The sequence below is a fragment of the Megalops cyprinoides genome, chromosome 16 (genome assembly GCF_013368585.1).
Source record: "Megalops cyprinoides isolate fMegCyp1 chromosome 16, fMegCyp1.pri, whole genome shotgun sequence".
Lineage (NCBI taxonomy): Eukaryota > Metazoa > Chordata > Actinopteri > Elopiformes > Megalopidae > Megalops > Megalops cyprinoides.
In genome coordinates, this window is record NC_050598.1 from 17,019,241 (window position 1) to 17,037,301 (window position 18,061).

An 18,061-nucleotide genomic window follows, 5' to 3' on the forward strand; every position below is an offset into this window, starting at 1 on the left:
CGCCACGAAAGAGGTATTTCGAAGTCGTATCCTTACAGCTGTCTAGCTTGACGTATGTATATTTTACACGTCTGCAGTCTGCAGTAATTAATGCGCTACTGAACTATTTGTGGGAAGGATGCTCACTAGATGTCGCTATTTTAATATGAAACATCTTCTCATTTTAATTTGTTTTTAAATCGGAGCTGGAATTAATTCCATGAACTGTATTTTCATTCAAGCATGCGTCCTATACTTAATTGATTCTTTTTGTTTTTTGAGGATCAAACTATTTATCTAAAGCATTACATAGTACATCGAATTGGTGTACTGTTAATGCACAAACTACTACTACTACTACTACTAATAATAATAATAATAATAATAATGATAAAAAGAAAACAAATTCCAAAAAACGATTACCATTACCGCCGTGATGTACACTGTATTTTTTTGAAAACCATGATTCCATTACAGTGACCAGGGGGCGGTTTTACGTTTAAATTGCGTAGTTTGGAAGACGGCCCTCTTATTTCATCAACTGCTGTTCCTACTAAATAGACTATGAAGTTGTGTTATTGAGAGGCTCTTACCATGGAAATCTCGAAAATCTCAGGAATAAATTTAATAATATTCAGGGCATGAGGAGGGAGAGTTAACACCAGGACCACTATAAATATGCGTATGGAAACAGCTAAATTAAAATTGATAGCCTAAATTAAGCTAAACTGTCCAGGCATTGAAACAAACAATTAAAAGTGAAAGTACATTGCAAAAACTAATCAAACTTCACAAAAACAAGTTCAACTTCAAACAAGTACAAACATTTATGTCCACTAACAGCGCGCACAAGCAATGGCGAGTTGCATCAACTTCCCCCGCTTCACACACTCGCTACCCCGCAATACGGCACTGTGCCCCATCGACTGATGAATGTTATGCAAACTATCAAGTCATCGCCGAGTTTATCCATCTTTGTACTCTAACCAATTGAGTTAAACGAAGTGATGAAAGGATTGTCCACGCATATTAGTACATGGTTCGCATTTCTGTTTGTAACTACGAGTTAAACACCAGCTGAACGTGTCAACATTACCCAGAAACCGAGCCAACACGACGTCACCAGAGTGTAGGTGGGGTTAATGAGGAGAATATTATAGCGCGGTAGCGTAGCTTCGGTTAGGAGAAGATACAGAGCAAGTACGAAAGCAGGACTGCCAACATTGTGGAAACGTTAGTTACAGCAATGGATTCAGAGCTCTTTTTGTTTGTTTCTTTATCCTCTCATTATCTCTCGACGTGCATCTTAGCATATACGTTGTATAACTATGCCTAATCTGTAAGTAACTATTATTTTAATCAAGTTACATTTTACTCTTTTATTTTTTCATTACACCCGAAGAACTGGGACTCTTAAAATATACATGGATTGGACTACTCTCCTGTTTTAAGAGGACTTGTTTTTCTTAATCTGAGGGGATTGTATTCTACCCAATTTCCCCTAAAGCTTTTGATCCACTGAACGGGAACAGGACAGAAGGCGTTTTTATTTTTGTATATATACATTTATCAACGGACGCCTTCATAGAACGATTTGTTCTCTTGTAAATACTTGTAAATTCGAGAAAAACATCAATATGCAGTGAGTAAATTTTGCGTCTTTTTTTGACAAGCTTGTTGGTGTTGTGTTGACAAACCGAAGGGCGACGTGTATCGAAGCGGGTGTATCACACCACTCATCCGGACGGGCAGTTTCAACATGCCTCTCCTGCTGTCAAAGACAGCTCCGCGGCGCTGGTGCAGTCTGCTGTAAGCAGAAAATTGAAATCTCACATCAAAGAAGGCAGTGAGAAAAGTGTGTGCTGGTTTCAGACCATACAGAGGAGAAAGAAGTCAGTCCCTTCACTCCCAAGGAGCCACTGTAACAATCTGCTTACTCAGCCACGAACAGGTGATATTAATTGCTCTATTATTTTTGGAGGGATTTTTGTAACATGCTTTTCTACAAACTCAACTTCTTCACATTAAGCCAAATTTCAGCATTATAATAGTGAATACATCCGTATTGTACCATTGTATATATCAGCTGTGTCTTAACAGACAGTGTGTAGAATTGAGTGAGGTGCAGGGATATAGACTGAGCAACCAGAAGAACAAGGAGATTGAAAGGAAAAAAGGGAGCGGAGGGTCTCCAGCTGCTTGGACAACCTGCCATGGCTTTGCCAGATAACTCCAGCGGTGTTCCTGTGGAGGAGCCCCCTTTCCCCGAAATCGTGGAGCTGAACGTGGGGGGCCAGGTGTACATCACCCGCTACTCCACGCTCACCAGCGTGCCTGATTCGCTCCTCTGGGAGATGTTCAGCCGGAAGAGTACTAAAGGGCTGGCTCGCGACACTAAGGGTCGCTTCTTCGTCGACCGCGACGGCTTCCTGTTCCGCTACATCCTGGACTACATGCGGGATCAGCAGCTGGTGCTCCCGGACCACTTCCCCGAGCGCGGGAGGCTGCAGCGCGAGGCCGAGTTCTTCAACCTGCCTGAGCTCGTCAAACAGCTGGCGCCCCGGATCAGCAAGCAGAACTCTCTGGGCGACGAAGGCTGCCAGAGCGATCCAGAGGAGTCCTCCCCCAGCGGCGACACTGCCCGTAACCTGGCAACCCTGGGGGCGGCGGCTGCTGCCTGCGCCAGCCTGGTGCCCGGGGCGGGCGGCGAGGGCAAGCGCTCTGGCTTCATCACCATCGGTTATAGGGGCTCGTACACGCTGGGCCGCGACAGCCAGACGGACGCCAAGTTCCGGCGGGTGGCGCGGATCATGGTGTGCGGGAAGACCTCGCTGGCCAAGGAGGTCTTCGGTGAGACGCTCAACGAGAGCCGGGACCCCGACCGCCCGCCCGAGCGCTACACGTCCCGCTACTATCTCAAGTTCACCTTCCTGGAGCAGGCCTTCGACAAGCTGGCCGACGCCGGCTTCCACATGGTGGCGTGCAACTCCACGGGGACCTGCGCCTTCGCCCACGAGCAGACGGACGACAAGATCTGGACCAGCTACACGGAATATGTGTTCTACCGTGAGTGAGCTCAGAACCTCCCTCCCCGCGTCCTCCCCCCCCGGCCTCCTGCTACTTTCTGTGACGGCTCTAACGTTGTAGATGTAGAGAACTCCTGACTCTACCCTTCCGCCTCTTCCCAACTGCCTCCCCCCCTGAACAGTGCCCCCTGGTGTCCATCAGATGCTTTTTACCCTCCTTGAGTCGTCAAGTTCCATCGTCAAGCTAACCCTGCCATCACCTGCCAAACCACAGCTTCCCCCGTCAGCTGGAGAGACTATACCTCCTTTTGTAACTCCCTCCCCTGTATTTTATATGTGAGAATTACTGCACAGTTATTAAAAGATGTATTCAGCGATGTTCAATGACAATGTGTAAGCGTAACATTGGAGACAGGGCTCCCTGCGAAGGGCTGTGTGGAGATTGGTGTGACTTTGCCCGATTATAGCAGGTGAGCAAGCCGCTTGTGAGGCTTTCCAATCTACTCAACTGCCCACCAAATAATTGGAAAGCTTATCAGCTTTGCAGAATATCAACATCACTACACAAGTGGCAAAGGTTGACATCTAATTACAACTCCTGTCCAGAACGACTTCTTCGAATGTTTCTGTGACCGCAGCTCTAAGGGGTGGGTTATTTCCTAAGGTGAACTTTAAAAAGAATGGTGTCTGCACTTTCCCATTTGTCGTAAAGATGTAAATTAGCTCACATGCTTTTGTTGTTGTTACTTTCTTTTGATTCTGCAGTTCAGCTAAATAAAGCCATGGCAGTAGTTGTAGACTGCAAGTTAGATCCAGCTCAATGAAGTCCTAGGGCAAAGAGCACTGAGTATTTTCCTCATAGAGGCAGAGACTTTTAGTCCATAACACACAAAGAATATATGTGGTTGGAAAGAGTAAGCTCTGTGCTTCAGAAGAAACTAGCATGGATCTGACGGTGCAGGTGGGGGAAAGAGAAATGCAAAAAGGGAAAAAAAAGATGTATGACTATAAATTATTGCTGGTTGGAGCTGACTTTCACCATTGCTGAATGGTGAATGTTGACTGAGCAGTGGAGCATTTAGTGTTGAAATTGCCAAACGGAATGGGAAGCTTTACATGACCTACCCTATACATATTCTTTTTATATTACTATTGTGCTGTCTTTTTCTATTTTTTTCCATTTTGCTGTTTGTTCTTTAAATTACTATAACATCTGAGGTGTGTTTATTGTCGCTGTTTCTTGCTTCTCTGTTGCCCAATAGTGGGTAGGGCCCTGTGGCCCCTGCAGATTTGTTGGATAAAAACAGGAAACACATTGCTCTGGCTCTGAAGTCTCTGTTTCCTGTGTCATCTACTGAAAATCCTGTGTCTACTAAAGATGAAAGATAAAAAGCAACCACATCAAGTTGAGATACATGCTAATAATGTGTCAAACTTTTTATTTGAAAAAACAAATCATGAAGCTATTCATTGGAGCACAGTAAACTGTTATCATTTTTGGGGCAATGTTGTACAGTTTTATAGATTTAGCATGATTGTGTTGGGGTAGCTTTGTTTCGTCCCCATTTTAGTTTCTACAGATTCGAAGAAAATGATATCTTGTTCATAATCATCATGCCTTCCTCTCTAGCTAGCTGCTGCACAACGTTTTCACAATGTTGTTGTGAGACTGTAGCACCATGCCAAAATATTTAGAACATTGTGAAAGTGTTATACATTAGCTGGGCTCAATGACAGGTGTGGTTTCAGAGCTGTGGAGAGAGAACTTGTTTCCAACTGCCTTTTTCAGGTGTATCCTTAGTACTGCAATTCCTAGGTCTAAGCACAGCATTACTTACCTCAGAAAACAAGTGTGCATTTCTTAGTCCCCCAGTTCACTTTGCAACTGGGGTTGCACAAACGCTTTCATAACACTGGTGGCATGAGGTTAACTCTGCAGGAGAAGAAGCAATAGCTCATAACAGCATGATGCGCACGACCCCTTCAGCTCCATCGCGTACGCACATGCGTGCGTCAGTTGAATTTTCTGGTGAAGGGTTCCATTTGACTCTCAGCCAAAGTGGCCAAACTCTGGCCGTTATTTCTTAGAAAAACACCGGCCTACCTTTCTGTCACCCTTTTCTGCCACATTGAGTGACATACGGTCGCTTGAAGTTTGTCAGGCTGTCAAACGGTGGCTTTTGTCATCTGGGGAGCCGTTTAAAGCCAAAGGGTTCTGTGAGAAATTAGACGCACAATGTGGCAGCAGCTCTAATTATTGTGTGGCTCTATCTTGAGCACACATACTCTTTTTCCTGCTCACAGGGCAGTCTCTGTATTGCTCGTGCCTGGGTCGCAGGCCTAGAAGAGGTGGCAGCAGAGCTAGAATAGATACAAGGACGCGCAGATAACAGGCTCTGTCAAAGCAGATTAGAGCTCTTGTATTGCTGCAACTAATCTGGGTAATTAGGACAGAGATTTAAATATCTAGTATTAGAAGAGCACTTAAAAAACATGGGAAGTCTTAGGAACACATCCAAAGTTGTTATCCAAAAAATGAGGCAAGAATGCAAAATTTGTTGGTGTGTGTTTGGTACAGCCTGGCATAGTATACAGCTCCACCCGATTAAGTACAAGGGTTCTGCTGCAGACTCCTAATCAAAATTGTCTGCGCAGTGTATTTTATGTGTAAAATCAAGAGAGCCTGAATCCCTCTCCCGTTAACCCTTTGACCCAGTGGCAATGAGGTAGAGAAATGTCTGGCCCGAGGTCAGCAATGCCGGAGAGTTTGCGACCGAAGATTAAGTGTGTGCAGTGGCCTTCAGTCAATCAGCACAGGACTGATCCTGCTCAAAGGCCGAGATAACTTTGTCTTGAGGCTGTAAAAACCCTCATTCTTTGGCGGCACATCTGATCTGGGAAGCAGAAAGGAGGAAATAGCAGGTATTAGCCCTAACTGATGTGACAAGCTCTAAATCTCTGGGCCACAGAGCTCGGGAGGATGAAAGCATTCAAAGGCAGGACGCAACTGACCTTGTGCGCGCTAGGCGCAATTCTCTGTAAGGATTTATTTGCTCTTTCTTCAGTCTTGTGAGTAGAATTTCAATAGAGATGATGAATTAGGAGGTCTTTGACAAGACACAAAGGTACGAGTGTAGCATGCATGACCATTATCTGACTATCAGTGATTCCATTTGTGGTGTACGGAATATTTCCTGTTTTTGGAACAGCACTATGAGGAGATATGTCAGTAGCTACAGTTCCTTGCTGCTCAGGCATGCAGAGGCAACTAATGGTAGTCAGTCATTGTAAGCAGCTTGTAACAAGAAGCTGCTATATAAGGTAATAGCATCAGCTAAACCCCCCCAAGCAATACACACAACACAAAAATGGCCAAAGCATTTGATTTGAGGGCTCCAGTATGGCTTCAAAGCTCTTAAGATGAACAGAGGGAAAAAGTGGCCTTGATTGGTCTTAACCACAATGCACGTTGCCCTTAACATTGCCTGTGAGTCTAAGCAAGTGTTCCTTTTTCATTAGTAACTCAACATGTAGAATTTGGTGGTCTCTAAAATTATGAAAATTTATTGTGGTGCAATGGGATACATATAGTTCTTGCTGAAAGCCGTCCCTCAACAGTTAAGGACTGTGCCCTTCATTCCCCCCAGCTCCCCACTCACACATATCCTTATCCCTCTTAGTTTGTCAGACCATGCCAATAACTGAGGTTGGAGGTTGTGTACATGGGTTCGTATAAACCTATTAAAGTGCTCTCCATTGATTGAAGAACTTGAGATGACTCTGATGTGCTCAGTTATCCAGTGTGCCAGGCTGAAAGCAGAACAGCCCCTGTTTATTACAGTTTTGTTCATCTTTTTTATTTAGTGGATTACACAAGTATGCGTGGCAGGGCTCGTAGTGTATTTCTGCACTGAACGCATCCATACACCGCTTCCTGTGTGATAAAATAGAGCGCTTACCACAAATACAGCCTCAATTGTCACCCTGTGTACAGTATAGGCAGCAGCAGGACAAATGAGACATGGTTTGCAATTAGGAAGAAAGAGCAGAAGCACGTTGGGGGATTCCACGAAACCAGAATGCCTGCAGAGGTTTTTAGTTTGTATGTTGCCTTCGTCTACGTTTTTAAATGCCTTGTGTTCAAGTTTGAACATTAGTAGTACCACCATCAACTGTACTGAAGCAGTGGGGACTGTAGAGGGCCAGGGACCATAGGAGAAATTATTCCCCCTTTCAAGGGTGAAAAGATGCCTGTGTTATACTCTGTTGTGAAAACCTTGGCTAAAAAGTTTAGCATGCATGAATGTGTTCCAAATAGCTAACTCAGCTTTTGAAACTACGTCTACAAAATAGTACAGTATGCTTACTGCTACCAGAATCAGACAATAAAGTTATTTTGTGATGAACTGTGCTAATCTGGTTCCTGTATGATGTCAGTGGGTGTGTCTCTGTTTCTGTGAAAGCATTTGAAGGAATCCCAGATTCATACATGCATACATGCACACACATCCACACATATACACTCACACGTTACACTCATGCACGCACGACTACACACATGCTCACACCCACACTTACACAAATACATACATGAAGCGCGCACACACACACACACACACACACACACACACACAATGCACTTCTGCTCACCCTCAGTCCATGTTCTAGCACTGCCATGGAAAGGTCTCTCACTGGGCCAAGGGTTACTCAACCTCCTCCCACACAGTTAATTAGAGCCACTATGACGCAACTGTGGATCCATCTCAATCTGTCTACTAAGCAACCAAGAATGCACATTTACACACACATACACACACACACACACACACACACACACAGATGCACACGTTCCTTCCATCCATCCCTATTTTTGAAGCTAAATTCCATCAAGCACTCCTCTCTCTCAGTTCCTTCTGTGTCACCCAGGCGCCCATATTGGTAGTAGATGTAGTGAATGCATGTGATGCTGAACAGGGGTGCAAGCATTTTGAGATCTTCTTGTCTGTGCAGGTAAAGATGGAACAGGACGTTACCCAGAAACGGCCGAGCAGTCACCCAGCCATACAGGTATGGTCAGTCCACAGCACACCCCCCTCCCCCCCACCCATCTCAGCTCCTGTGGTGCGTTACATCACTTCCTCTTCCTCTCAGCTACCCGCTCCCAGCTCCCCGTTATCTGCCAATCCATCCTGTACTTCTGCTTGACCTGCTGTCACTGACTCAACAGCCATGGGGGTTTATCTGAGTAGTTCACTGCTGTGAGTAGTTAGTACATGTTCTTTTTTTTTTCCTCTTTCCACAACCCGTGCTCTAGGAGGTAGGAAAACGGCTCCTGGTAACCCAGATTCACATAATTGTTGGCCATTAAGCCATGCATTGAAAGATCCACATATGGTCCCTTTAGAATAATTTATAGGTAATGCTTTAGTGTGAAACAGGCACATTGATGTCCCAAAAAGATAGAGATTTTGTGTGTGACTCAGTCCGTACTCATTTATTCAGCTATTTAAAAGCTCTTCCACTGAACCCTACAACAGAGAAAACACTGGGAGATGAAGATACACAGAGCAGCTATCCTTTATTGGGAGGTAATCAGTGTACACAGCAATGTGCTGCGGATCCTGCAAACGGATGACTTTCCCAAAACATCACTGCTGCATTGTAAAAAATAAACAGCAAGTGGTCAGTATTTAACAGATAGATAGAACAGAATAGATACGTTGAATGGAATTTCTTCTCCTATAATCTTATTTTTTTGTTTTACTCAGTCATAAAGGTGCATGCTAACAAAATATCCAGCATACTGTTCTGTGATCCAGTGAGGTCGTGAAAAATAGAGTCCCACCCTCTATGGCTGTACCTGTTATGGGTGGGGGGGGCACAGTACAAAAACACATTTGATCAATTCAGCTCCCTGATTGTTTCTATGTGAGAAATCTTTAGACTCATGAATCCCACAGGATTGTATCTGACAGCTCAACAGCTGCTGGAGGCTGTGGTAGTAAGCGGCAGGAATCCTTCAGACAGCGGTAATTGGTGACCAGTGGTCAGGGGAATTATCCTGTGTCTGCACAAGTCTGGACACCAGCTTGAGGCAGCAACATGACTCATGTTTTGCACATATAATGTCCTCGCATAATATCCTTAGTGTCCTACAATATCCTCACAGTACTTAGAGGAGAAGCTTTTCCAGGAAAGTCCCTCTCACACTCATCTGTCCTCTTAGGCATGTGACCCTTACAGGGCAGCCAAAGCTGAAAAATAGAGGAAAGGCTTCTTGAATGTCCCAAAACAACACACATCTTGCTTGATACAGGACCATGTCCTGATGTTATCTGATGAAATTTATTGTTGGTTTTAGTTTTTATATGATGCTGCAGTATGTGGCATGTTTACCCGGTACCCTACACGAACGTGAAAACATTACAGCTTTTTTTTTTCTTGCTCATGTTGCTTTAATGTCCATAATCCTTGTCTTGTCTCAAAAAGCTACACCACAGAGCTTTAGCCCTTCCTAGTCCCCGATGCGAGGTTGGTTATATCCTTTAAAGATGTATCTCGGCAGACGAAGCCGCAAGGGTGTCCAGTAAAATGGATCTTGTGTCATGCATCGCTTTGATATGCCCTTACAGTTGTCATTGTTTTGCCTCAAATATTGTTTACATACACTGTATAGTACCATACCATGGCACATCTTAATGCCACTCATGACCTTGGGTTTGCTTTGCATTAAGGACTGTTCCGAACACCATCAGGTTATCCGATTCCATTTCTGGCCAACTACACAACCCAGGGCAGCACAAACCCCTTCTCAGATGCAGACATAAGACAGAAATGTCATTATCAGAGGTGAATACTGTTCAATATTCTCATGAATATCATGAATACAGTAGCCCACAAGACACAGCACTGAGAAAGATATGAGTGACAGTAATGAATACAGCAGAAGAGAGTGCAGTATTTTACAACTGTAGCACTGACAGTCTAGATTCCACCCGAACTGATTAAAACTGACAACAATATGCTGTGGTTTCCATAGCCACAGTATCAGCAAGACTGCAAGACTTCAGACTGAAATACCAATATTATAACAATTTCATTGTTCAATGGTGAGAGAATGTGCCCTGTGATGGTATCTTTGTGCATCCACTTTCCACTTGAGACATGGATTATTTGAGAAACAGAAAAAAAGCAGGTTTCCTTGAGGATAAGGAACAAGGAAAAAGTGAGAAGTTCCTACCTCTACTCTGCCACCCCCACAGCTAGTGGCTCCCTTCTCTAGCACAGACTAATAAACTGAGAGATTAATATAATTTCTACCTCATGCTCCACAGCCATGCATTTTACATCCCCAGACTAATGACTTTATGGCAATGCAATGCCTATATTAATTTCCAATGCAACGATAAAATACTGACTTGCATTTCCTTGTAATGCAACCAGTGTTTTGGAACAGATATGGGGAAATTTTGCAACAACATTCCCAAATGTGATAATGTTGCAAAACACATCTGAGCTGAGACCATTAATTTGACTGAAAACATTTTTATGTGAATAAAAGTCAACACTGTCACGTGAATTACATTTGGAAAGTGCCTAGTGTAATTATCCAAAGCACAACAAATTAATTTAGAGCACCAACTGGAAGAACTACAAACACTTACCGCACAACTGGGCAGATATTTTCATATGAAAACAGTACAGTAAACAATAAGACTGCTTCCTCTTTGTGACAGTGGCACTACTTTCCTGATGTTTTTTAATGTAAGTGTTGTTAAAATGGTAATGCTTCAAAGAAATGAGTTGATCCTGGGAATTAGATCATTTAGCATGTGCTAAATAAGCAACTGCATTCTGTACGCTCACCCAGGGCTGGGAGAAGCCAGCAGTACTGGACTCATAACCATTATATTCAGCAGCTCACCCTGAATCATTGATTTAAACAAGCCTCTTAAAGTGCAGAAAACATGCACTGGATCCTAGAACTTATGAATCTGTGAGTTTAAGAAAAGCTTGAGTGCAAAAAAATAATTAATAATTTTTTCAATTAATATTGATAAAGTTTGGTGGCAGTGTGGTGCAACGTGTGTAATGAAACTGAATAATAAGTAAATAACAATGGAGCCTTGGTTTAGGCAATACTGAACATATTAAGGGAAAAGGACCATATGCGTTGGTGAAAAAAGCTGTTGTGGAGGTTTGAGTGATGCTCTGCTTCCTCTTGTCCTCTTACAGGATCCAATAAATAAGCGACATAATAACTGTAACTGAGGGGAACCAGCCACACTGTTTAATTAGAGCACCACTCCACCACACAACAAGACACGGCACAACGAGTGGCAGGAGAGAGGGCAGCCAGTGGTGGCCCGACCTGCTGCTGCTTTCTCTCCAAAGCAAACCGGGCCCCCGAGGACGGTCCCGACGGCCATGTAAGCCCAGCTGCTGATCCGCATGCTTTGTCCTCAGCGGGGGCCTCTCTCTGGCCCCCGTCTCTCCAGCGCTTTGTCAGCGGGGCTATTTATAGGCGCTCGGGCACGGGGCCAGATGTGCACCATCCGCGTGCGGTTGCCTGGCAGAGGCCGCCGCGGCTGGTAATTACTCACGGCGGCTTCTTGCAGTCGCGGCAGACGCTCCAGAGCTGTTGAAGGCGCGCTAGCCCGCTTGACACGGGAGTGGAAAGTGACACGCTCGGCTGAGAGATTTTCCACATTAGGGAGAGCGCGTGGCGAGCGGGCCGCGGCTGAGACGGAGACGAGGCCGTCAGAGTGGTGTGGCTCTGCCGTGTGACCTCTGCTGGCTGTTCTCTTTCTCTCTACCTCTCTCATTCTCGTGCTATTTCTCAGTCATGTAACGGCTCACAGACGCTCAACAAACCTAAAGCAACTGTCCCTGGTCCAAGCAGATAGCTGTTGGAAAGCGGTGGGCTCCGAGTCTTATTGTGACAGCCCGCAGCCAGCTGCCTGGAAAGTGTGTGGCAGGCATCAGCAGCAAGGCAGCCAGTAATGCAGTTCATCTCCTGAAGCCATTGAGCTGTAATTGCGCCGCGGCCATTAGCGTTGTGATTAAAGCTTTCCCTGACATCTGAAAAGTACAGACAAAATGGGACACAGAGCCAGCCCCCCTGCAGCGTTGAGGGGGGTGGGGGGTGGGGGAGGGGGGCTCTGTGCCACTGTTTGGTCAGCCTTAGGAAAACCCAGAGAGTGCAGGCTGGAGGGCATCTCAACCATCTGGAGAATCTGGTGTCTAATCTTCCCTGTAATTATTAATAATCTGTGTGGGGGCCTTGTCCTCGGAGTCCTTACCGGAGGAGATTTATAGCACTGAATGGTGGGTTCCTGGTTGGAGGTTTAAGAGGGCAAGCTGACCAGCAGAGTGCAAGGTCTGTGAGCAGGTGACAAAAACTGCAGGCATACAAACCAACAGAAACATTAACACACAAACACAACCATACATACGCACACACACACGCACGCACGCATACGCACACCCACGCACACACACGTCCCCCGTCCACCACATTATGGCAGGGGGGATGTGATTCATGCATACTTTCACAAATTGCTTTCGTATTGGAGGTTTCAACCCCATCTACTGTCCAAATAGGAATAGAGTCAAATCTAAATTTCATGTATAACCATAACTGCAGAAGGTTCAAGCTTTGACTGCTCATTGGGTCTTTGTCCACACTGATTTCTGTGATGTGATGCAGCCAGCCACTATATACTGACATACCCTCTGGAGGGGAAATGACTCATTCAGTGGCCATGATGCTGTTCTTTTTTTGATAATGTGTACAAATCACAGAGGCACAAACCCAAAACCCCAAAGATTTAAGAGGAACACTCAGCAAACAGATCTGCATAAACCACTGAGAATTGTTTTCATGACAAAAATAAGCAGCATATTAAACCATGTTCAAGATATTGCTTTTGCTTGTGCAAGCAGAAGACTACATGTACATCTAGCAAGTATACAGAAGCCTGAAGGATGCTGTACTACAAACAGTTATTGTCTAAAAGGAAAAAAAGAAACATAATCTCAAACAGACACACTTGCTGAGACTAGAGTGACTGAGAGGGAGACTGAAACAGCCTTAAAGAGTGTAAAAACGGGAGTTTGGAGTAAAAGTGTAATAGACAGAGTTTTCTTGGCAGACAGCTTGGAGGGATGAAAATCTGGTGTATCTCAGTTGTTCTGAGGCTGTTTTATCTGATCAGAGATCAGAGTGATATTGCCACCATGAGCTGTACCACAGGCAATCATGTATCATGTGACCCCGTCTGGAAAAAAGGTTCTAAATATAAACAAAAATCAATTAATTGATCAAAGCAAAGGAATTTAAGGAACTAAGGCCAAAAACGGCATCCGCATGCACAAGAGCATGTCCTGTTCCCCAAATTGCATTACGCGTTTCTCATCTGTTACGACACGTTTCCTGAAAAATATCCTTCATTCTAAAACGGTTAATGCAAATGTTGCAGGAGGCTTTCACTTGGCATCACTGCAGAAATTACTTACTTATACAGCAGTGCTTTCAAATTCAGTGTCCGTACCTGAAAATCAAATGTTTGCATAAAAATTATACTTTTGTCATCACCCCGATAGGTCTCTCTATCAGCTGTTTCACACAGGTATAAATAATGTAAAATATTTAAACACCGAAATATTTAACCCCTTCAACTGATTTTTATTAAGTAGGTCATTTCTATCTGTTGACACTCTCTGCTCTGTTTGAAGGCAGTTTGCAATTTCTGTAAGGCCTCATGCTTACAGCCAGACTACAGAGAGTAAAAAAACCATCCTCCTATGCCTCTTCCATGGCCTGGAGGAGGGTGGCCTGCCTTACAGGGACTGCAGCCATAAACCTTTCAGTGTCTGGAGGAAACAAAACCTCCTATATGGGGTACAGAAAGGAACAGTAGGTTGGGAGGAATGCCACTGAGAAGCATGATCATCAGTTGATGGTCAATAATATTTTGTCCTTGTCTCCTTTTTGGTACAAAGCCAAAACATCCATGAGTGAGGGTATGTATGTTTAAGGAACTTTGTAACAATGCTGATATCTCATTCCCTTTACCCCTTCCTTGAAATTCGTTTTAGAAGAACATTGCTCAGTATGACCATGTATAACAACTGCTGCCACTTTTCCCTCTGTAAACAGTCGCCCTGTGCCATCAATAAGCGAAATGTGCAGTTGAATACATAAATACAAACACACATCTGCAAACACATTTCCCTCCTTCTGCACTACAGTACACTAGACAATAGGAGTGTTCAAATCACAACAGTGACTTATCTATTTTCATTTCTGAAGGCGCAAATGACTGCTGCAACCGTTGAAATAAACTGACCACCTTTCCTCATGGTCAATGCGTGATTGACTACACGATCAACAATGGTCGTTCTGATCTCATTTGGGTGAATATGTGCTCTCTTTTTGCTCTCCTGCCACCTCTTTCCACCTTTCGCGCTTACAAATAAAATTTTGCCTCAAGTTTGCATTGAACGCTGAGATTTGTACTGTGTTTTGCAAGACTGTATTTTTGAAAACCAATTTTAGTTTTGGTTTTGTTGGACAAATTTTTGGTTTGAACTTTGTGACCATAGCTCTAGTTGTTGTGCTACAACTGTTGAGAAAACCCATTAAGGGTGCAAACTATAACCAAATATAATTAAACATGATTCATTACTGTTGGGGCTGATACTGTTAATAGCATTAATGATGACCATGCAGACATGTGGCACCGAGAACAGATGGACAGCTAAAAAGAACATGAGCGAGGCTGGGCAGAGTGTGTGTACTCTGTATGTACGAATGACAGGGAAAAAGGAGAGCATTTCCGTTTTTCCCATAAGCCTTGAAAGAAAATAAGCACTGTGGTGGATTATCCTCCTGCCACTCACACACCCACATACACCCACATATAACCACTTGCAAACACATGTAACCATTATCTCGGTCTCTAATACACAGGCACATGCACAATCGTGAATACACATAAAACATCCTCTGAGCATATATTTAAGATCCATTCATACACTCATGCATACAAACGGGCACTCTCCCTCAAATTTGCATACACACGCCCACACAGTTGTGTGTGCATGTGCAGACAAATGCATGTATGCGCAAATGCAGAATACATGGCCAAGACAAAATCTTACACATTTACAGACACAAGCAGAGTAAAAAGCATGTGAAGACACAGACAGTTGCACACGCACACACACACACACATACGCACACATACGCACAAACGTACACTGCCGCTCTGAGAGACAAGCAGCTTTCCTGGCTCTGGTGTGGTTATATAAGCAGGTTACTGTGTTCATGAGCCTCTCTGGTACAAATAGAGCATAAGCACAATGCCTGTGTGTGTGTGTGTATGTGTGTGTGTGTGTGTGTGTGTGCATCTGTGTGTGGGTGGGTAGGTGGGTGGGTATAGTATATGTATGCATATGTGTGGGTGCCTACATGTGTATGAGTACTTGTGTGAGAAGATGAAAATGGCTGTCTATGTATATATGTGTGTGTGCACAGGCACCCCGGACTGGGTATGTGTATGTCTGTGTGTGAGAGAAGAGGAATGCAAGCACTGGCTTATGCAGGGAATGTCTTCAACATTATCCATTTCAAGTGCACATATCCTTCATAGGACAAGAGCACTCTATTTCTCTCTCTGTCTGTGTGTGGAATGTGTAGAGTGATGGTGGCACAAAGAACTATGGAAATGTTAATTCAACCTAGCAATTGCAATACAGCCACACACCCCATTGACAGCTCCGGCCCCCACTTTTGACCCACTTCCTCTTTGCACAGCTACTCCCCTTTCTTCTTCCTGTAACTGCACCTGCTTCTATACCCACCACCCCACCACTGTCTCCCCTTCCTTCTGGATGTCCTCACCTCACTCTGGGAACCCAGCCGATCTCAAAGCCTGCAGTCCCTCTGAAGTGTCCTACCTTTGTGGCATTCATGGTGGTGGCACTCTTTGAAGGTATCCTGCCACATACAAGTGGAGCCATTCTTCAATCAGGCATTGCACTGTAACCTCACTGTTACATTTATACAGTTCTCCCCACCACCAACCCACCGCCAGCCCACACACACACGTACTGTCTAACCACATTTAAACATGGATGCAATTTGGATACAGTCTCCTCTGGCCACACAATAAATGCCCAAACTGGACCATTTTCCTTTTCTGCCATGATTTTTTTCTTCTCTTTCTTCCCCATCTTAATTTGCCTGGTCGTTTATATGCTACATGTAAATGTTCCAGTATAACAACAAAATTAGTACAAAATTTGCTCGGGTCCTTCTCATTCCTACTTCTCTGTCTGTCACATCATGCAATTTTATGTCAGATTAGGTATCATTTGTTCTGTTGATGTAAAATTATATCAGTTGACATTGATTTTTTACTTTTTAGTATTTTAATGATATTTTTTATCAGTGATTAGTCGTTTAAATGTTAATTAGTTAGCTATCTAAATGCTACATCTGCCAATATCAGTACAATGTTATAAGTGAATTAGCAAGCATAGCTTGGTGCTTAGGGAAGACTTTGGGACTAACCTGCATGTACATTTTTTTCCCATTTCAGAAATTCTTTGCATCTACTCAACAAATTTCAGGTTGGCAATCTGTCTTAAATATGACTGAGCTAGTGATATGCCTAATGCTCTCATCTCTCTGCCGCTGTATCTCTCACATACTTGCATTCACCTCCCTCTTCCTCTCTCTCACTCTTGTCCGCATGCAGGTCCCACATCGACATGCCCGGTGCTGCTTAATGCAGAGCCAGACCCTTGCATGACCACCGTCTCTGCCCAAGCAGAGAACAGCATGGCTCTGGACCAGAGAAACGGACCTTCGCTGGACACGCCTCTACTGACTCCTTCCCCTCCCCCCCCTCACAGCCCTGTCCTTCCTCCCCTTCCCACTGTGGATCCACCTCCATCCATTGTACCACCAGCACCTCCTCCCCTTCCCACTGTTAGCCCACCCAGACCGACCACCCTGGCCCTCAAAACCTTGCCCCACCCACCAGCCAAGGTAAATGGGTGTCCCCTGGGGCAAGATCCTGAGGAAGAGGAGAGGAAAATAATGGAAGAAGAGCTGAAGAAGTGCATCGATGACTTTAAGAAGATCCGTATCCCCAAGTTCTTCCCTGACCGCAAGAGGTACTGGCAGACTGATCTGCTCAAGAAATACAATGCCTAGTTGCCTGGACGCCAATGTGTATAGTGCCCATACCATAAACACCTGGCATGTGAACTGTGAGTAGTTCCGACGCCTCTCTGCACATGGTAGACAGTATGCCTACCTGAGCCTAAGAAAAAACAGGCTAGCTTTAAATGTTTTTTAAAGAGTTAAGAACAAAATCTCTCTTGGTAAGAGCATTACATACACGTTTTTCCTTAGAGAAAGATTTATACTGTAAGTTAAACTAGCAAAAAGAGTGTTGAGAAGATCTGTATTTGCAGAATATGTATGGACATTGGATGACTCAAGGCTAAACCAAAAGATAAAGTGCTGTTGACTAAAAACATACACACAGTTAGGTAACAATTCACCAACAAAATTACTCTGTAACAGCATGAACATTGTGTGTAACTGCCATACATTTACATGTAGTTACACAATTTCTGTAATTATGTAAAAGTGCAGAGCTGTTATGGATTAAGATTGAGATTAAGATTATGGTTATGTTAAGCGTTGGGTTTAGAGTTAAGATTATGGCTGGTGTTGGGATTAAAGTTAAAAAGAAGATTACTCATGTGATTATCTGGGCTGTCACAGAAAACGCAAATTGTTGATTACTTAATAAAAATAGTTACATAGTAGTTAAACATGGATTAAACAGCAATTACAATGTTAAACTTCACTTTTAATGTGAAGTCTTCACAAATTCTTTGCCAAGTCCTCTTAGGAATGGCACTTCGTAAAAGAGGACCTTCATGTGTAAACAAACATTTAAGAGCATCCTGTGTTAAAGCTTATGTTAGGCAGGTGAATGGAGCAGGTCATTATTATTATTTTATTTATTAAT

The 18,061-nt window shown here is 43.9% G+C and overlaps 2 protein-coding genes across 2 annotated transcripts; both read left to right on the forward strand.

Annotated features, from left to right (window-relative positions):
- Window positions 1-1,179: 1,179 nt before the first annotated feature.
- LOC118791063 (BTB/POZ domain-containing protein KCTD12-like) lies at window positions 1,180-7,411 on the forward strand. Its single transcript, XM_036548305.1, has one exon. It carries the CDS (start codon window positions 2,193-2,195, stop codon window positions 3,051-3,053), a length of 861 nt encoding a protein of 286 aa, XP_036404198.1. The 5' UTR covers window positions 1,180-2,192; the 3' UTR covers window positions 3,054-7,411.
- A 622-nt stretch (window positions 7,412-8,033) lies between these two features.
- Window positions 8,034-17,232, forward strand: LOC118791064 (BTB/POZ domain-containing protein KCTD8-like). Its single transcript, XM_036548306.1, has 2 exons — window positions 8,034-8,072; window positions 16,772-17,232. The coding sequence occupies exon 2, from the start codon at window positions 16,822-16,824 to the stop codon at window positions 17,230-17,232; it is 411 nt and encodes a 136-aa protein (XP_036404199.1). The 5' UTR covers window positions 8,034-8,072; window positions 16,772-16,821.
- The last annotated feature ends 829 nt before the right edge of the window (window positions 17,233-18,061 follow it).

Bases quoted from the DNA above. Each gene is read 5' to 3' on its own strand.
- LOC118791063 (XM_036548305.1), top strand. From the start codon at position 2,193: ATGGCTTTGCCAGATAACTCCAGCGGTGTTCCTGTGGAGGAGCCCCCT.
- LOC118791064 (XM_036548306.1), top strand. From the start codon at position 16,822: ATGACCACCGTCTCTGCCCAAGCAGAGAACAGCATGGCTCTGGACCAG.